We start from the raw sequence: 20,534 nt of genomic DNA, 5'->3' as shown, positions 1-20,534 counted from the left end.
TCTCTGTGTTGAGGTGGACCAGTGATCCTGCAGAGTCCTGTCCTCCCTGTGACGGAGGGAGAAGACCTCACTCTGACCTGTAAAACAAAGATGTCCTTCAAACTCCCAGCTGGTTTCTATAAAGATGGCTCCTTCATCAGGACTGAGCCTGCAGGTCACATGACCATCCACCATGTTTCCAGGTCTGATGAAGGCCTCTACAAGTGCAACATCAGCAGTGTTGGAGAGTCTCCACCCAGCTGGGTCTCTGTCACAGGTGAGGAGGTTACCTTTGAGTTCAGGAGTTCATTCATCCAGATATTCACCTGACAGCTGATTCTCTCTACAGGGAAACCAACGACCACAAGCCCATCTCCGAGTTCTCTGCCGCCCTCGGCCTCAGACCCCCTCCACCTTCTGATCAGACTGGTCTGCCACCTGGTGGTGTTCTGTCCGTACTGCATCTCCACTTTCATCATGGTGTCTTTATATCGACAGCGGGCCACAGGTAACACTGTGAATCATTCACTGACCTTACTTTCAATCAATCAATTAATGCAACCCGTTCTCACTCCCAACTTGTCTACATACTGACAACTGGTCAGTGACTCTCAGCAGGGCTGGGCATCGTTCAAGATATTTTGATCCAGTGCCAATTTCAATATCTCACTTTCGATGCCCGTTCCTTAACGATACTTCTTTCGATACCATATGTTTTAAAATCCATTTCAACATCAACAAAAATACATTAAACACAAAACTTTTATTTTCTACTTTAATTGTGAATCAAAACAGTTATCAAAATTTTAAAATTCTGGTAACACTGCTCACTCAGAGTAACATTAATAAGACTGGTTGTGCTTTTGGATAGAGGTGCGCCAGTCAGATACTCAGGATTGGTATCAATCTGAATTTTAAAAATTTACAGAAAAAGAGATACCTTTTTGCCACAACATGAACATATTATAAATAATTAATAAATACATAAATGACATTGTGTACAGGTTAATATTGAATTAACTAAAATGCAAAGGAATGTAAAGAACAAAGACTTTTTAGTGCAAAATGCATAATGACTCAAACCTTTAACAATAAACTTGGTGACTGCCATGTTGTCAACATTGAACTAATGAAGAACTAACATAAGGAAAGGAATGTAATTGAATTGCCTTGGTGCTGAAAGGTGCTGTAGAAGTAAAGTAAAGAAGTAAAGTTGCCTTTCCTTAAAACCTCAACCTGTCAGTCAGTCATCAGGGCATAGAAACCACTGTTGTGCCTTCTTGTCTCAGAGGAAGTGTAACGTCAACAGCACCGCCACCGCTTTCGGCTCGCCGTTAATATCATATTGCAGCAAATGCTGTCTGCGTGAAGTTATGAAAAACTGTAACCACACTTGAAACCACTTTATCAGCTGTGACTCTCTGTGACTTCAACAAAACTGCAGAGCCCATGTAGTTTACTCCGTCCACACCTCTCCGTGTGTGTGTGTGTGTGTGTGTGTGTGTGTGTGTGTGTGTGTGTGTGTGTGTGTGTGTGTGTGTGTGTGTGTGTGTGTGTGTGTGTGTGTCGGTCGGAGCTCCGATCTGTGTCAATATGCAGAGTGGACAGATAAGGTCCACACTTACGCGCTCAGACACTTTTGGAACTGAAATTTGGCATAGAAAGATAAATAATTTTTCAATACTGTGGGATCCGGGTATTTTTTTCGGTGCCATAAAAGTATCAGCATTCGGTTCCCACAGGGCCACAAGTAACACTGTAAATCATTCACTGACCTTATCAATTAATGCAATCTGTTCTCATTCCCAACTCGTCTACATACTGACCCTTGGTCAGTGACTCTCAGCATCTGATAACGACACACAAGGCTTCCTATAGCGTCTGTATGGGACGAACCGGGCAGAGCAGCAGCTCAACCATGGAGCTGACCGAAAATCTAGATACACGTTAGGGTGGTGGATCGGTCAAACAAACACAGGACTTTCGCCCAGTAGTCAGTTTCCCGTTACACAACCTTTTCCTAACCCTAACTTAGAGTTTTTACCCAGCATGTTGAAAAGCAACGCCAAACCGATCCCAACCCAGAGCGTCAAATATGTCAGTGGATAGGATTACATTGAAATTAGTTGAAAGTCTTGAGTCTGAGATCCTATAGACTTTGTGCATCAGCAACTAACAGCAAAGGCACCTGACCAAGCATCAGTTTTTGACAAACTGGGAGTGTGTCACTAAATCAATCGATTTCACATTACCTCTCTGGAGTTGAGTTGTCTCTAACAGAACTCTACATTTTCATTTCTTTCTAACCTGCTCTGACTGTAGGAAATTACTTGCCTGTCTCCGTGGTGACGACCCCACCCACCCAGGCTGAGGAGGGATTGGATGATGACTATGATGACGTCATCACCGCTGCCACCACAGAGCATCACTTCTGAACTGATCTGAAAAGAAACTCAAAGGTCCGTAGATCAGAAACAGTTCTTGCGTTCTCCAGTTCCTTCGGCCATTTTCAATTCTCGTGCCTGTCTTGATATAATTCAAACATATTCAATATGAAATTGTTTCTTTGAGTTTGAATTGCTCCTTTACTGCCAGCCACAGCCATCTCTGTAATCCAGATTATTTTCAATAAAGTTTGTTTCCATAGTTTTCCTAAAGTCTCTGCTGTTCCGGAGTCAGATTTATATGGTGATGCTGTCTGTGTGTTTCCACTCAGATAGAAAGTACTGCTGCTTGTTGTGGTTTAGTTGTGGCTCACAGAGTGGTGTTTCTTTCTACAGAAAACTAGGTCACCGCAATCATACTGAGGCTTGAAACAACGTGTGTTCTGCTAAGAGTTAAACTCATGGGCAACTGGACTTGGTTAAAGGTACTCAAAGACATTTCATCTCTCATCCGAGAGACTTCTTCAGGTCTGACTGAATGGTAGGAAAAACCCAGCTATTTAATCTCTGTGGGGTAGTTGTGAAGATTATCAAAACCAATTTTTTCATTAGTGATCCTGGCTGTTGGAGACACCCAGACAAAGTCTGAACAACCAACGTTGGCAATTCAAACAACCCCACAACAGTAAGAGAGCTAGGTTTCCCTACAGATCAGTCCAAACTGACCATTTTCAGAGCATATTTCAAAAAGTCCAGTTGTCCCTGAGTTTAACCCTTCCCTGGATAACTATAACCTGGATGACTGAGAACCTTTACAGACATCAGCCAGTAAATTATTCACATTTCTGGAATGAATGTATGGAAATAATCTTCATCAACAATATTTCATCACAATTAACAAAAACGTTCATCTCTGTGATTATGAACTAACACAAGAGACCAACTGTCCTATCAACTGCAGGAGGGGAAACCACACGGCTTCTGCCCCCCCACCCCCCCCCCCCCTCCACAGAGGAAATGGTGGTTTTAGCTGCTCTGAGTCAAACATTCAAAGTGCTTGATATCACATCACCAACAGGTACAATGGGACAAACATCTCTGCAATGGCTGATCTGTAAGTACACTCTGTTCTTTCATAACATTGTTAGCTTCATTGTTTAAAACGTTCAGAAAGGTTGTCACTTAACGCTGACACAACCTCTAAGAGCAGGATGTCACAACACCTGCAGAGAAACTCTAGATAAAGGGTTAATGTCAGAGCTTATTGGACAGAGCTGCAGCGTGTTAGAAAAGCAGAATAAACTGGTGTTAAAGCTGGAAGACGCTGAGAGTATTTAGTGTGGACTCCATCTTCTCTGAGCTCACAGTTGTTCTGTCTGTCTGCAGTAAAAGCTCAAACTAACCTGAGGTCCATTTCTCTTCAGTTCTGACCTCACTGCTGAGCAGCACAACAAACCAAGGTCAGTATAAATTCTGAGAACACTTTATATTAAAGGGGTGGTAGAATGATTATATAGGGTATTTCACACTGTTCCTTAAGGTCTCCTAATGGGGTATGTATCATTGGTTGTGCTGAAAATGTCCTGGTTGATATTTTGTGGGCCCTTATGCATCCCTGTGTTTTGGACATATTTGTAACAAGAGCTTTTCTTCCAAATATGGTATGCTCATGAATATTTAGATGAGCTGCGCGCTGATTGGTTGAGCGAATCCCTAATACACATACATTAGAGAAGCGACAGAATCTCATATTCCAGACACTGCAATGTTTCGTTACCAAATTCACTTCTGAGACTTTTTTATACGAGAAATCAACTATATAAAGCTCAAATATGGGCTGTTGTACGAAAATAGATGGCTAATTGCAAATTTGGTAAGACATGTCGGACTTTAGGAGCTCCACACAGTCTGACGAGAAAGCGGCAGCCTGCTGGGCTCCATACCCAGGGCAAAGTCACCCTTTGTGGATACTGCACTACCGGCTATGAAGCTACGCGGCTGGCTGCCGGCATAACTATAATATATTTACAGTTTGAATTTCGTAACGGCATGTATATTACAGGTTCCCCAAGGTCTTACAAAGCTTAGCTAACACTTGTCCGATTTCAGATTGCAATTTAAGACATTTTTATGAACGCGAGAGCTCCTGTTGAGGTGCAGCTAGCCAGCTATGTGTCCCATTCAATACAATGGGAAACGATTTCAGCTAGCTAGCTAGCTACACTTTCGGCATAACCATAGTATATTTACAGTTTGAATTTCATCACGGCATGAATATAACAGGTTCCCCAAGGTCCTACAAAGCTTTGCTAACACTTTATTAACTGGATTAACTGGAACCTGTGGTAACAGATTGCTGGCGTAACAAGCTCGCTGACCGCGCTCTCACTCACAGACACGGGGCATTTAGCAGGAAGAGGGGAGCTGCAGGCCCTGGAGCTCTGTCTAGGCAGCGGCGTTTAATAGTCCATTAACCCACAAAACGGTGACTTTGCACGGGTATGGAGTGCTGTGAGCTGCCAGCCGTGACGGAGCTCCATTTACCTCACAGCAGGCCGGGGTCTGTGAAGGAAGGCAGGCCGGGCAGCGAGGCAGCAACCCAAGCAGCACCGGCCGCTGAACTCCGACACACAGTCGGACAAAATTTGCAATTAGCCATCAATTTTCGTAAAACGGCCCATATTTGACCTCTACATAGTTGATTTCTCACATAAATAAGTCTCAGAAGTGAATTTAATGGTAAAATAGCAGATGAACAATGTATACAATTTCTGAGATCTGCCCGACCTAGATTCAGAAGACTAACTGATCTCAGGTCAGTTGTGTAGCCTATGTAAATGTTGGGGCATGACCGTTCTCTTAATACACCCATGGGCGAGGTACAGGTCTTGGGATGCTTACGTAAGAAACTAGCTTTGTTGAGATTCGCCGTTTTCAGAGGCAGTTTCAAAATATGAGATTTTCATAGTAAAGGGGTGTCAATGGGATTTTGAGCTTCTATGTATGTCCTATTTACCCACCAAACTGTCGTTATTCAACTATGACAAGGTAAAATCGGTTTTGTATTCTATCAGCCCTTTAAAGTACACAGGGTTAAAAATATTCAAACAGGGATGGGTTGATTTTGTCTGACTTCATTAGCTCAATAAAATGTTTTCAAATGAGCATTTTGTTCATTTCCTGAAAAGCAACGAGTTTGAATATACAAGTTTTAGGCCCGGCAGAGATGGTATGTTCCCCTTTCTATAGTCACACGCTTAGAACTACTTTACTTGAAGTTTGTGATGTACTAAACCACACAGCTTCCCTTTTCAAAAGTTGCCTCTTCACACTTACATCCATCACAGCAAAAACGTACGTGTGTCAGTCTATAGAGATGTACAGCTTCTATTCCCATTCAGTGGTAAAATAACAACGTTAGCAAAAGTAGGAATATCTCCTCCTACAAAGTAAAACTGCCATGATTCCACTGTCGACAGGATCAGTGTTATATGAGGATTTATTAACCTGTCGGACCAACACATTCTCACTCCCATCGCGTAAAATACAGAGACTTGGTAAGGTGCCTTTGGCGTTGTTATTGGCGCTAAAAGTCTCCGTTAGCATCATATCTAAACACGCTGGATCGGGACTATTGGCGTCACTTTTGACGCAGTTAAGTAAAGGAAAAGGTCGTGGGTGGGCTTACGTTTCCATGACACGCAGGACAAGAACTGGAACATTTTTCATTTGTTTTACTCTCATACATTATACTTTACATTCATCACATAATTTAGGAAACAAGTTTGGGTTTCAGACTTTCTTCTCAGGGTCATTCAGTGTTTTCTAAACCCTCCTCCCTCCAGCCTCTCTGACTGTGAGTCCCAGCAGATCTCAGATGTTTGAAGGACAGTCTGTCTCTCTGAGCTGTGAGGAGGACGACAGCTCTGCTGGATGGACTCTGAGGAGGAACACGACCGGAGACACCGGGACCAGGAAGTGTGATGACTGGGGAGGAAAATCTGCTGGTTCTTCCTGTATCATCGATTACATAGACCCAGGGGACAGTGGACTTTACTGGTGTGAGTCCACAGAGGGAGCAACCAGTAACAGCATCAGCATCACTGTCACTGGTAAGATCAGACTGTGGAGTCAGTATTGATGAAGCTGTGTGTGAATGGATGACATGCTGTAGTTTGTCTCTGTGTTGAGGTGGACCAGTGATCCTGCAGAGTCCTGTCCTCCCTGTGATGGAGGGAGAAGACCTCACTCTGACCTGTAAAACAAAGACGTCCTCCAACCTCCCAGCTGGTTTCTATAAAGATGGCTCCTTCATCAGGACTGAGCCTGCAGGTCACATGACCATCCACCATGTTTCCAGGTCTGATGAAGGCCTCTACAAGTGTCACATCAGCAGTGTTGGAGAGTCTCCACCCAGCTGGGTCTCTGTCACAGGTGAGGAGGTTACCTTTGATTTCAGGAGTTCATTCATCCAGATATTCACCTGACAGCTGATTCTCTCTACAGGGAAACCTATGACCACAAGCTCTCCTATGACCACAAGCCAATCTCTGTGCTCGCCATTGCCCCCTGACACCTCAGCTCCGCCCCCGACCTCAGACCTCCTCCCCCTTGTGATCAGACTGGTCTGCCACCTGGTGGTGTTCTGTCCGTACTGCATCTCCACTTTCATCATGGTGTCTCTATATCGACGCAGGGCCACAGGTAACTCTCTGAATCATTCATAGGTAACACTCAACTCTACTGGTGCTGATGGAACACACTACAATATGGTACATGAAGTACAGATTAAGTAGGCATTACAAAGCCGGTGCAAAGTGAGGTGTAAGTAAGATGAAGGATATGCGAAAGTGATATGGTAATAACACAATATACATGAATAGACAGTCTATAACACTGCTGAGATGTAGTGAATAGTCAGTGTTGTTTGGTTGTATTTAACAGAACTCTTCAGCTGATCAATTATCTACATTTTCTTTCAACCTGTTCTGACTGTAGGCCTACCTGTTGCCATGGTGATGACCTCGCCCACCCAGGCTGAGGAGGGATTGGATGATGACAATGAGAATGACATCACCGCTGTCACCAGAGAGCATCACTTCTGAACTGATCTGAGAAGAAACTGAAATCTCCGTAGATCAGAAGCAGTTCCCCCGGCTGTCTTGATATAATTATGATTGAAACATATTCAATATGAAATAATTGCTTTAAGTTTGAATTGCTCCTTTACTGCCAGCCACAGCTATCTCTGTAATCCTCAATATTTTATATTATAACAATAAAGCTGTTTTTCCCGTAGTTTTTCATGAAATTGATCTGCATTACTTTCTGTCTTTTACAGGGTTTGTATTTCAGTTCTCAGTTCAGTCAGTGTCTTTAACGTCAGCTCCCTATCACTGCTGAGAGTGGGAATGAGGCGCTCATTGTAAAAATGTGTTTGGATGAAAGCATCATATCAGTTGAGTCAGACAGCCAGCAGGTGGCAGCACAGCACCTTCTCTTTCTTTACACATGCTCAGTTCAGCTCACAGTTCACTCTTTTGGCTCGCTCTTTAAATTATGTTTTTCATCTTAACATTTTAATTAATTCATCACTGAATTACAGAAATCTGAACAGTATTTGAATATTACATTCATGTAAAATTGGGTAAACATTAACTTAGGTAAAAATTAGACTCATGTCCATCAACAAGTACAAAACGTTAATGTTTACTTTGTTCCAGTGATAAAATAAACTGTATTAATATGTCAACTAGGCCTGTCTATATATATATAAATTATTATTAATAAATTAATTAAACGCATGATGAATAAAAATGCTCGATAATAATTTCCATTTGCATGCTTGTTAGTTTTCCTCGTCGCTCTCTCTCTCGTTACCAAAGAGACTGGATGACCACTCCGTTGCATTGGTGACCCCTCTCGGTTCCATAGCGTAACGAGGAGTGAATCCTCGTGTCAGTCACTTGTCAGCCTGCATGGTCCTGATGTAGCCTACCAGAGAGTGCAGGAGTATAAAATAAGAGCCATGTGAGGAGTATAGCCAGAGTAAACACTATAGTTGAGAGTTGGAGGAATACAAAAAAGCCAAACGCGACAGTTGCTGTGTGGGAGCACTTCGGATTCAAACCGAATGACCGTGGTGAACCACATAACCTGAGCGAGTCGGTATGTCGCATTTATTGTAAAACAGTAGCAACTAAACACGGCAACACAACATACCTAAATGGACCTAAAACACAATCATCTGGTGCAGTTGGGAAAAAGAATTACAACAGATAGGCTGTCTCCGTCTTCCCGACAGTACACAATCACTGGGGCGTTTACTCGACAAAGTACAGAACAGTGCAAAATGGTGTGCACTCACAGACTGTGTAGTTCACTTCTTTAAGAATGACTTCAGTGCTTAACTCCAAGTCTTCCAGAGTCGCGGCCAAAGCCGATTCGCAAGGGCGCTGGTCGCCAGCAGCAGCAGCCAACTTCTTTGTTTTCAAGTAGCAGGGAATTCACGCAGAACCGTCGCAACTCTGCCGTTATTATGTCAAGCCACGGCCACCAACTCTATACATAATGTGATTGGCCTGACCAGAATTTGGTTTTTCCAGCTCGCAAGCCAACGGAGAGTTGCTAGACTGACCCTGGCTTACATTTGCTGCCGCCAGGGTGCATCTAGATTTCTAGGCTATGTTCAGGAGACAGAACCCCCAGAAAGCTGCTGGACCGGATGCTGTCTCCCCATCCAGCTTGAAGCACTGCGCTAACCAGCTGTCTCCAGTGTTCACAGACATTTTCAACACCTCTCTGAAGACATGCCCCGTGCCAGCCTGCTTCAAGTCCTCAACCATCATCCCTGTTCCCAAGAAGCTAAGGACCACAGGACTTCACGACTTCATACCCATCGCCCTGACCTCTGAGGTTATGAAGTCCTTTCAGCGCCTTGTGCTTTCACACCTCAAAGAAGTCACAGACCCCCTCCTGGTCCCCCTGCAGTTTGCCTACTCTCTCTCTCTCTCTCTCTCTCTCTCTCTCTCTCTCTCTCTGCACCGAGCTCCATCTTCTAAGAACAGGGATGCCATCGTTATTAACCAAGTATTGATTGGTCAGTAGGCGGTGCTTTAACACCGGTTGATCTCAGATCTCCAACATAACCTGCTCCTGACTAGGTTAGGTGTTCAGCATAAGTTACCATGGTGATTTAACTCAGTAACGAGTGATCCACCATCACTATACAGAAATCCCAGAGTTGAACCTGAAGTTACCTCGTTAATGCCAAATCTTGCTTCGTAGTACAGGCCTCTGGTCTGTGAATTGTCAGATGAACTGAATGGCCAATGCTCTATCATCATCAGCAGCAGGCGGTCCTGATCTCTTGTTCTTACGTCTTTTATATGTCAGGACACCAACCGCTGCAGCAGCTACAAGAATCACTCCTACTGGAACACCTGCTGCCAGTCCACAGTATCGGCCTGCAGGAGAGGAGTTTCCATCCTCAGGGACATCATTCATTGAGTTTTCATCCTTGTATCGTCTGACCTGAAGATGAATAAAACACATGAGTCAGTAAATGTCTGGATAGTGGAGCAGCCTTCATCCTCTCTGATGTTTGAAACTGCAGCTACAACCTGATACTCAGAAAAAGACACTGAGAGAGACTCACTCACCTGGGACTGTGACCTGCAGTTCGATGGTTCTGATTGGCTCAGAGTCAATAATTGCTCTCTTTTTACGTCTTGAATCACCTGATGCATCTCGACACCCGTATGTTCCTTTGTCGAGGCTGCTCGCATTCTTCAGAATTAAAGACACGTCTCCGTCCTTCAGATCTCTGTCCACCAGGTCCACCCTGTCCTTAAAGGATGGAAGCTGGTGGGTTGGATCCAAGTGTCCATCGCTGCAATAGAGGATGGAGACATTGCCAGCCTGAATGACATTCTCCAGGATCAACTGTTACTATAGTAAGGTCTGAAAAACAATAATAATAATCAATAATAAAAAGTCATGCTATTTCAAAAAGGCCTTCACTGGTGTAACACAGCAGAAGGTTTTATATTTGAATAAAAGGTAACACACAGAGACTCTGTCTCCTCTCTCTCCTTCGCCTCTCTCTCTGTCTCCTCCCTCTCTGTCTTAACCCTTTTTTTAACTGCGCAGTTAGACAGAGCTAACAGAGCTAATGGCTAACGATGACGATGTAGCTCCTTGTCTAACTCACATTTACTGGGCTGGGCGACCTGGCTTGGGAGCAACAACCCGTTAACATTCCCTTGCCGTAAAATACAGAAGCCAAACAATCTTTATTAAATCAATATATTTGATCAAATTATTGATTTTTTAGTAAGTAACCGTGTAATAAACAAGATAATGGAGAGCAATCCGGTCATCCCTGGTCATGACCAGATCCCTCTACATTATCCCTCGGATACTTCATATACTTACATGTAAAACATCTCCTACATTATTCATAAACTTTATAAAAACCTGACACTGTCTGTGTTTTAAACACAATCATCATAACAACAAAGGTCAGAAATAGTCTACATTAATCTTTTTACAATAAAAGCTGATATTTACCAGGAGCTGCTTCAGACAGAATGAGCAACAGGAGCAGAAATGGAGCCATGAGAGCTGAGAGAGTCTTGATCCGTTGCCGTCTTGTGTCCGTGAGTTTTAGTTTGAGGCTTTGCTATTTCATCAAATGTTGTTTAAAAGTGGGTGGATCTAACAGCGCGGGTTATATTAGTACTTGGCAACACTCTGTGGTGAAAAGTCTGGAAATCCCCCGTTCACTTCCTCTCAACTAATCCACGGCCATCTAAGGGAACATACAGCTGGTTTATTTGAAAATCATGAAGTAATTATTTTATGAATCTGCGATTCAAATAAAAATTATGAATCTTTGTGAAAAGATATATTTCACCTCATGCATCAAAACAATGTTGGCATTGTATTATTTACATTCAGGTGTCAGTCATTTTTCATCTCAACATCTTCATTTAGTTTTTCTTCTCTCCACTTCATGTTATTTAAACCACAACGCTGCGAGTTGACACTTTTTTTTAACAAGTTTTTGTCACCTTTGGCGATGTTTTTGATTAGTTTTTTTGTATCTTTTTCCAACATTTGTCACTTTTTTTCTGAAATAGAAAGTTTTTTTAAACGGGTCAAATTTGACCTGAGGACAACAGGAGGATTAACAAAAAAATGTGGGATAATGTAATTTAAATTAGGTTTATTGACCATGAAATAAAAAAAAAAACAAAGAAAGAAAGAAAAAGAATGTTGAAAAAAGTGACAACACATTTTTTTTTAAAAGGGAAAAACGCAAAAACGTATGTGCTTCATGGAAACTAAACATAGTCTGTTCAGAGGAAATCAAAAAACTGCCAGTCACAAAGGAAGGAGGAGGGTTCATGTGATGCTATGACTATGAAGTGAACAAAGTGTAGACATCATTTCACCAACTGTTAGGATGGAGGACACATCTCTACTGCAGCTACTCTGTAAGTAAACTGTAAAAACTGTGTGTTTCTAAAAACATCAGCTGAAAGAAATACAAAATTGAAAGTTTTTGTTTGGCTAAAAATGCTTCTGAATGTAAATATAACAAGTTTATGAGAAGAAATGTTACGAGTCATTTTGAAATGTTGTGTACATGCTTATACATACAGTTTTTGTGTTATTTCCATTTATTATTTAAACTTATAATGTCTTGTTGTATCACAAACTCAAACTAACCTGAGGTCCATTTCTCTTCAGTTCTGACCTCACTGCTGAGCAGCACAACAAACCAAGGTCAGTATAAACTCTGAGAACTCTTTATATTAAAGTACACAGGGTTACAGATATTCAAGCAGGGACGGGTTGATTTTGTCTGACTTCATTAGTTCAATAAAATGTTTTCAAATGAGCATTTTGTTCATTTCCTGAAAAGCAACGAGTTTGACCATACAAGGTTTATGCCCGGCAGAGATGATATGTTCCCCTTTCTATAGTTAGATTCTTACAACAAATTTGTGGAGTACTAAACCACACAGCTTCTCTTTTCTAAAGTTCCTTCTGCACACTTAAGCCTCGTGTTGTCTTCCTGTCGACCATGCAACTTGTTTTCCTCTCGTCAAAGTAGAAAATGAACCCTATTTAAGATAGAGATAAGAGCCTGGAAATCCAGACCCAAATCTGAAAGGATTAAGGGTCTGGCATCGAGTAATGAAAGTCGCCCATCACCAAGCGTACATTTGAAAAACTCATTGCACGCAATTGGATAACACTACGACCAATCACAACAATACACGGGATGACGTATCTGGAGCCCAATACGCTTAGCTACAAACGGAGCTAACTGGTAGATTAATCTCTTATCTACCAGAGGAGCTAAATGGTAGATTAATCTCTTAACTACCAGAGGAGCTAACTGGTAGATTAAACTCTTAGCTACCAGAAGAGCTAACTGGTAGATTAATCTCTTAGCTACCAGAAGAGCTAACTGGTAGATTAAACTCTTAGCTACCAGAGGACCTAACTGGTAGATTAATCTCTTAGCTACCAGAGGAGCTAACTGGTAGATTAATCTCTTAGCTACCAGAGGAGCTAACTAGTAGATTAATCTCTTAGCTACCAGAAGAGCTAACTGGTAGATTAAACTCTTAGCTACCAGAGGAGCTAACTGGTAGATTAAACTCTTAGCTACAAGAGGAGCTAACTGGTAGATTAATCTCTTAGCTACCAGTGGAGCTAACTGTTAGATTAATATTTTAGCTACCAGAGGAGCTAACTGGTATATTAAACTCTTAGCTACCAGAGGAGCTAACTGGTAGATTAGATCTAATTTGCATATTATGATGTCATATGGCGGCGGCCATATTGGATTATGTAATTTCCATGAAATACCTGATATTTTGAAAGAGAGTTGAATTTATTTCATGCGATTTACCCCCCTCCATCCATTTGTTATGTTGTCCACTTATGAAATGAACAGGGAAAAAGTAAATTGTAAGCCAACGGTCGTAAACTAGAACAATTACTACACCACAAAACTCATGTAAACAGTAGGCGTTTTTTTAGTTAGTTTTTTATTTTATTTTTTTTGGACGGGGGAAGGGCTCATGGCAGCACCCGCTGCTTGTTGGGCACAGTAATTGCAGAGTGATAACACTACTGCGTTGTATCCCTAATTATTTTGTCTAAGAGTGAAAAAACATTTACATTTACACCCGCTCTCTCTTAGCTACCAGAGGAGCTAACTGGTAGATTAAACTCTTAGCTACCAGCGGAGCTAACTGGTAGATTAGACTTTTAGCTACCAGAGGAGCTCTCTAAGCCAGGGCAAGAACGGCGGCGCATACGTGATTCAGTGCAGCCTGGACGCGGAGTGCTTTGTGTCTCATCTCTGCTCTGATGACAGGCTGGGGTGCTGGGCGAGGCCACTGAGAGACTGACCGCCAACGGGCTTTGGACAGAGGAGGGGCTCACGGCAGCACCTGCTGCTCGTTGAGCACAGTAATTGTAGAGTGATACGTGCTTTCACGAGTCTCCAAATGTCTCCAATAACACCAGAAAAAGTTGCTGGTCGCTTTTGACAAAAAAAGTCAAGTTTGGATGGGATTTCCTCGAACATTTTGCATTGAAGCATGAAGTATTTCTGAGCTAAGGTTTAAGTACAGGATGTCTGCCAACTAGTGGAGGGGAGTATGAATTACATATAACACTCTATTCAGAGAAGACAGCTGTTTGATTCAGTACTGCGTCCTATAGCAATTTTGCGACTTTGGCGCTTTAAGGTTTAAAGAGCATCATTACTGGATGCCAGAGGGACTCGATGAGCAAATAAAAATTGTGCTAATAGTTATTATTTAGGGGATAATCATGACTGTCAAAGTTTAGTCCAGCTATGTGTTGTCTTCCCGTCGACCAACAAGTGATTGTGTGTCTGTGTCAGTGTGTGTTTGTGTGTGTGTGTCTGTCTTTGTGTGTGTGTCTGTTTGTCTGTGTGTGTTTCTGTGTGTGTGTGTGTGTGTGTGTGTGTGTGTGTGTGTGTGTGTGTGTGTGTGTGTGTGTGTGTGTGTGTGTGTGTGTGTGTGTGTGTGTGTGTCTGTTTTCTGTGTGTGTTTCTGTGTGTGTTTTGTGTGTGTGTGTGTGTGTGTGTGTGTGTGTGTGTGTGTGTGTGTGTGTGTGTGTGTGTGTGTGTGTGTGTGTGTGTGTTTGTGTGTGTGTGTGTGTGTGTGTGTGTGTGTGTGTGTGTGTGTGTGTGTGTGTGTGCGTGTGTCTGTGTCTTTGTCTGTGTTCTTCTCAGGTCATTTAGTGTTTTCTAAACCCTCCTCCCTCCAGCCTCTCTGACTGTGAGTCCCAGCAGCTCTCAGATGTTTGAAGGACAGTCTGTCTCTCTGAGCTGTGAGGAGGACGACAGCTCTGCTGGATGGACTCTGAGGAGGAACACAACCAGAGAAACCAGGACTCAGTGTGGAGATGACTGGGGAAGACCTGTTGGTTCTTCCTGTAACATCAGCTACATGGCCCCATGGTACAGTGGAGTTTACTGGTGTGAGTCCAGAGAGGGAGCAACCAGTAACAGCATCACCATCACTGTCACTGGTAAGATCAGACTGTGGAGTCAGTATTGATGAAGCTGTGTGTGAATGGATGACATGCTGTAGTTTGTCTCTGTGTTGAGGTGGACCAGTGATCCTGCAGAGTCCTGTCCTCCCTGTGATGGAGGGAGAAGACCTCACTCTGACCTGTAGAACAAAGACGTCCTCCAACCTCGCAGCTGGTTTCTATAAAGATGGATCCTTCATCAGGACTGAGCCTGCAGGTCACATGACCATCCACCATGTTTCCAGGTGTGATGAAGGCCTCTACAAGTGTCTCATCAGCAGTGTTGGAGAGTCTCCACCCAGCTGGGTCTCTGTCACAGGTGAGGAGGTTACTTTTGATTTCAGGAGTTCATTCATCCAGATATTCACCTGACAGCTGATTCTCTCTACAGGGAAACCAAATACCACAAGCTCTCCTATCACCACAAGCCAATCTCTGTGCTTGCCACCACCCCCTGACACCTTAGCTCCGCCCCTCAGACTGGTCATCCACATGGTGGTGTTCTGTCCGTTCTGCATCTCCACTTTGATCATGGTGTCTCTATATCGACGCAGGGCCAAAGGTAACACTCTGAATCATTCACTGACCTTACAATCAATCTTACCACTCTGGTGTTTTATTTTTATTTTTATTTAACCTTTACTGCAATGGCGACCTGGCCAAGAAAAGCATAAAGGCCTTTTTATAGTTGTGCGTCGAATTGACGGCGCAGGCTCCAGCGTCCAGAGTCTGCATCTACGCCGGACCCTACGCCGTAGCCTCACGTGCACCTCTCGAAAAATGTAACTACACGTCGCGGCGATGCACGTCGCTCGGCCGTGCCTTGGTAGCATTGCATTTCCGCCAACTCATTTCCTGGTTCTCCTTCTCCATAAACAATGTGAAAACACCGGGGAGACACTTTGTTTCTCTCACTATGACACTAGAGTCACTACTCGCTCCGAAGCTAATCGTCATCACTCTCTCACTTCTCCCTCTACCACCCCCCCACACACACACACACACACACACACACACACACATGCGGCTCGACGCACACACCAGCGCACAAGTATAAACATCAGGCCACTTATGTAGGCTACGGCGAGAGTTCTGCGTGGAGCCTCCACACAACTGTAAAACGGCCTTAAGAATGCAGGACAACATACAGCTTCACATTCAATATAGTACAACAAAACAAAAGGCTACATAAAGTACAGATTAACTATGCATTACAAAGCCGGTGCAAAGGGAGGTGTAAGTAAGATGAAGGATATGCGAAAGTGATATGGTAATAACACAATATACATGAATCTGCTGAGATGTAGTGAATCGTCAGTGATGTTTGGTTGTATTTAACAGAACTCTTCAGCTGATGAATTATCTACATTTTCTTTCTAACCTGCTCCGACTGTAGGAAACGGCCTACCTGTCGCCATGGTGATGACCTCGCCCACCCAGGCTGAGGAGGGATTGGATGAAGACTATGATGATGTCATCACCGCTGTCACCAGAGAGCATCACTTCTGAACTGATCTGAAAAGAAGCTGAAATCGCCGTAGATCAGAAACAGTTCCCCCGTCTTTTATGTCTTTTTGATCTTAAATTTTTAATTACTTGATCACTGAAATACAGATATCTTAAGAGTATTTGGATTTCCGTGCAGTTTAGTGTCCCAATTTAGGCCTAACCCCCGTAACCATTCCGCTAACTCCCTAACCCCTGTTAAACAGCACAGGTGGTTTAGCAGTTTCATAATTATTTAAGGATATTGTATGGGGAATTTGGGACACTAAACTGTACGTATACTGAGTATTTCAATATTATATTCATGTAAAATTGGGTAAAAATTAATTTAGGTCAGTCAGAAAGTACAAAACTTTAATGTGTACTGTGTGTTCCGGTGATAAAATAATGACCATTAACATGTCTAAACACACGTGACATAGACCACTTCTGAGTCACATTCTTCAGTATTTTATGGTAGTGTCAAGCATTAAACTCTGCCTCCCATTCATTTTGCCATCTGTGTATAATTTCAGATTTAATTATGGATTTGGCTTAACCCCAAATGTGTGTCTTTGTGTTTCCCCTCCAACGGTTACCTGGAGCACAGGCGTGGTGTGTGTGTGTGTGTGTGTGTGTGTGTGTGTGTGTGTGTGTGTGTGTGAGAGAGAGAGAGAGAGAGTGTGTGTGTGTGTGTGTGTGTGTGTGTGTGATTAAATCCCTGTTGTTTAGCTCTTTGCAGAGATTCATATTAATCTTATCAACAGTATTCTTAATTCTTACGTGATGTGTCAGCTGACATTAATACTTCAACATAAAATCAAACAGGTGATCCTAGGCCGTTGAGCTCTAGCTACCTCAACCATCCCAAATATAAACCAGCTGATCAACATACCTGGACCAGCTGACACTGTCATCTGTGTCGGTCAGCTGTGTTCAAACAGAAACTTAGCATGTTAGCTCTCTAGACTGAAGCTGACTAAGCTCCCAGGCTAGTGTGGTTCAGCCAACTTTGACTGTTACAAATATCTGTTGTGGATTCCTCTTTTTATGACTTACTTGACTTAATGAATTATTCAAGGAGGCCACTCTGCAGAGTATCACTATTTGGTTTTTAGAATGTCCATACACAGCATAGTACGTCATCTGACAGCAGTTATAACAGACCGTTGTATTTCTGGCCCTCTTTGCATCAGAAGTGGCGTATGGACCAAAACATAGGAAGTGAGTACGCACAGAAATATTCTCATTTATAAAACCATGCGCACGCATGTCCTACGCTAGATTCCCTTCATAAATCACAATCAACTCTAAATGTGGCGCAACTTTGGCGGCTTCATGTCACGACCATAGTTTCTCTTAAATAGTCAGTAAAACGCCCCAAATTAATACCAACATCATGTTTAGAGGGCACAATGTGGGCATTACTAATGCCAAAACAGCTGTAGAGTGAAAACATGTTGCAGACACAGTTAATGCCACAGCCTCAGAGGTCGCAACATGGCCCAAATTAAAAAGGAATGGTCCAATATTGAAATTGATGCAAAAAACGGCTAGCGCTACACCGGGAAAGGGTTTATGCCACGAGAAGCCGGAGCTGACCGCCCTTTGAAGTGGGACAGTCACGGCGTGGTTTCTCCGAGTGCTCCTCTCTGTAACGCTGAGCCCAAAACAGCATCGAGACCCAAATGGACAGCTCCAGGCAGTCGGAACCGGCTCTGAGGCCACTTGTCTTCTTGCTGTCTGTCTCCATTTGCCACATCTCCCAACAGTGCAAAGCCAGCCATATACCCATCAATTTTCTAAAAAGGTAAAGGTTTCGGAATTAATTTAATTGTAAATGACAAATAGTTCTGCGCAAGGAGCATGTAATTAATAAAACTTTAACATGCCAATATAATTACAGAACACTTGAGTTTTATATTGTTTTATTTTGTCTTTTTTTCACAGCAGATGGATCAAACAGCTGTTTGTGTAGGATATTAATTGTGTCATCATCACCATCATTATCATCATCATGAGCAGGTTGTCCCTATCTCTTGTCCTTACTTCTTTCATGTAACAGGTGACCAATCGATGCCAGTCCTGATCTCTTTTCTCTGTCTCTGTCCTCACGTCTTTTATATGACAGGACAACAACCAGTGAAACAACAGCTACAAGAAGCATTCTAGCTAGAACGCCTGCAGGCAGTCCATCGTATCGGCATACAGGAGAGGAGTTTCCATCCTCAGGGACATCATTCATTGAGTGTCCATCCTTGGAGCGTTCCCTCTTCTGACCTGAAGATGAATAAAACATATGAGTCAGTAAATGTGTGGATAGTGGAGCAGCCTTCATCCTCTCTGATGTTTGAAACTGCAGCTACAACCTGATACTCAGAAGGGCTGCCCTCAGTGGAGCCACTTTTCAGCCTGGGAGTTTCAGCCCCAAGACCAGCCCACTTTTCCATGGTGGTGGACATTTGATAGATGAAGCAACAGTTCAGCTCTTACTATTCTGTAGTTTTTATTATTACCATGTTCAATTTTACTTTTTCTGCATGGGTATGAAATTGTGGTGATTTACTCCTTTACTACACCCACTTTTGAACAAACATTGCATACTGGTTTATCATATACTGTCATATATACTGATCTTTCTTACATTAAATAACTTTAATTCATATTGTTTACTCTGGTATCCTCTCTACCTGTCCCTGTAGTCATGGCCTCCTCATTGCAAATTTCCTGCTCATCATTTTTAGCTGGGGACTTATTTCTGCATACACAGATCAAGCTTAAGTTTTGTCATCAATATTTGCATAATATTTTCAAAGTGTATGAATTGCCATATATTGTGTGATATAAAAAGGTGAATATTTTTAATTAAATGTAATATTTTGCTTGCGAATAGGTTGACAATACTGCAATGGTACTATTAACCGAATAATTACGTTGCTAATATTAATCATTAGTCCTATATCTCTCTTTACCAGCTGCCACTTGTGTTTGTCGGTAAGCTTGGCACATTTGACAGCATCCTCCTCCAATGCAATGGCCTCTTCCTCCCATCCATCCTCCGTGACACGTATCGTTACCAGTGTTGGGCATGTTACTTTTTAAAAGTAATTATTAACAGTTACTAGTTACTTCTTCCAAAAAGTAAATAATAAGTTACTCCATTATAAATTATAAAAGTAACTAGAAAGTGACTGTTGCGTTACAAGTACAGTTTTAAATGCTCAAATGTGACCCCACCGCCACCCCTCTTTAACGGAACTTAAAATACATGTGCATGTTCAATTATTAATAATAAATCTGAATATTATAATGAAATGGACACTTAATACAATGCATTAACAAAAACAATATACACAAATCTAAACTATTTTAATGTTGCTGTGGGAAAAAGTGAGACTAGCCTCCAATCAAATGCCAAGTATGTAGATATTATGTTTATATAGTGGTTATATCAATACAAATAACACAACACCTCAACAGGCCACAACTGGGCAAAATTAAATTATGCTTGTTAAGCACTATACCAAAAATAAATAACAAATTTATACACTCTTTGTAGTGCAATAACGTAAGTGGCCTTATGTTTATACTTTTGCGCTGGTGTGTGCGGACAGACTATCTTCTACATCGTTTATACCACAACACTGTGCACAACTGAAATGATTTTGTGATTTCTATCTATACATTGGTGTTTTATTGGACTTTTAGTCTAAGTTAACACAGCCTAACATATGAGAGAAATATGCGCCCATGTTAACTGGTGATATCACAATTTAGGGGCAGATGCAAGCCTTGAAACAGTAAAGTAGGATCATCTTTGCCTCACATACCAAAACCTGACGTACAACAATCTGGCATGAACCCACTTAACACTTTATTTATAACCCACATAATTTGTTGGCCTACTTTGACAACACAAAAAGGTCATTATGATATATGATTACAAAACTTTGATGTACTGAGAGAGTTTGATAATATTCCGATTTCTCCACTGTTCTTTCTGACCACGGTGCAAAATCTATTGCAGGAAAAGTTAACCCTCTCCTTGATTTCAAAACGCCATACCTGTCTCTCTCACGTTGACTGACTCGCTTG

General features: G+C 42.3%; 3 protein-coding genes and 1 long non-coding RNA gene across 4 annotated transcripts in view; 3 read left to right on the top strand and 1 right to left on the bottom strand.

Annotated features, from left to right (window-relative positions):
* LOC120572840 (killer cell immunoglobulin-like receptor 2DS1) overlaps window positions 1-3,318 on the top strand; it is a 38,891-nt gene extending 35,573 nt beyond the window's left edge. The window contains exons 4-7 of the mRNA XM_039822325.1: window positions 14-256; window positions 329-487; window positions 2,302-2,438; window positions 2,760-3,318. Coding sequence (XP_039678259.1) covers window positions 14-256; window positions 329-487; window positions 2,302-2,414 — 515 coding nt within the window. The 3' untranslated portion in view covers window positions 2,415-2,438; window positions 2,760-3,318. The remainder of the gene's footprint in view (window positions 1-13; window positions 257-328; window positions 488-2,301; window positions 2,439-2,759) is intronic.
* Window positions 3,319-3,381: 63 nt separating this feature from the next.
* Window positions 3,382-7,658, top strand: LOC120572886 (Fc receptor-like B). The gene is made up of 5 exons (XM_039822401.1): window positions 3,382-3,477; window positions 3,788-3,823; window positions 6,209-6,475; window positions 6,555-7,067; window positions 7,362-7,658. Exons 1-4 carry the CDS (start codon window positions 3,447-3,449, stop codon window positions 6,848-6,850), a joined length of 630 nt encoding a protein of 209 aa, XP_039678335.1. The 5' UTR covers window positions 3,382-3,446; the 3' UTR covers window positions 6,851-7,067; window positions 7,362-7,658.
* A 1,970-nt stretch (window positions 7,659-9,628) lies between these two features.
* Window positions 9,629-11,050, bottom strand: LOC120573039. Its single transcript, XR_005641612.1, has 3 exons — window positions 10,935-11,050; window positions 10,025-10,325; window positions 9,629-9,896 (listed from the first exon to the last, which is right to left on the bottom strand). It is a non-coding gene; the product is annotated as an uncharacterized LOC120573039 (long non-coding RNA).
* Window positions 11,051-11,756: 706 nt separating this feature from the next.
* Window positions 11,757-16,946, top strand: LOC120572839 (Fc receptor-like protein 5). The gene is made up of 6 exons (XM_039822324.1): window positions 11,757-11,863; window positions 12,120-12,155; window positions 14,688-14,951; window positions 15,031-15,273; window positions 15,346-15,516; window positions 16,351-16,946. Exons 1-6 carry the CDS (start codon window positions 11,833-11,835, stop codon window positions 16,461-16,463), a joined length of 858 nt encoding a protein of 285 aa, XP_039678258.1. The 5' UTR covers window positions 11,757-11,832; the 3' UTR covers window positions 16,464-16,946.
* Window positions 16,947-20,534: the final 3,588 nt, after the last annotated feature.

Source organism: Perca fluviatilis, chromosome 14 (assembly GCF_010015445.1).
Source record: "Perca fluviatilis chromosome 14, GENO_Pfluv_1.0, whole genome shotgun sequence".
Classification (NCBI taxonomy): domain Eukaryota; kingdom Metazoa; phylum Chordata; class Actinopteri; order Perciformes; family Percidae; genus Perca; species Perca fluviatilis.
This window is presented reverse-complemented; position numbering and strand designations above follow the sequence as displayed.

Excerpts from the sequence above, each read along its gene's own strand:
- LOC120572886 (XM_039822401.1), top strand. The coding sequence starts at position 3,447 with ATGGGACAAACATCTCTGCAATGGCTGATCT. Across the intron at positions 3,824-6,208 it reads GAGCAGCACAACAAACCAAG|CCTCTCTGACTGTGAGTCCC; the intron begins GTCAGTATAAAT and ends TCCTCCCTCCAG. Across the intron at positions 6,476-6,554 it reads CATCAGCATCACTGTCACTG|GTGGACCAGTGATCCTGCAG; the intron begins GTAAGATCAGAC and ends CTCTGTGTTGAG.
- LOC120572839 (XM_039822324.1), top strand. The coding sequence starts at position 11,833 with ATGGAGGACACATCTCTACTGCAGCTACTCT. Across the intron at positions 12,156-14,687 it reads GAGCAGCACAACAAACCAAG|CCTCTCTGACTGTGAGTCCC; the intron begins GTCAGTATAAAC and ends TCCTCCCTCCAG. Across the intron at positions 15,274-15,345 it reads CAGCTGGGTCTCTGTCACAG|GGAAACCAAATACCACAAGC; the intron begins GTGAGGAGGTTA and ends TTCTCTCTACAG.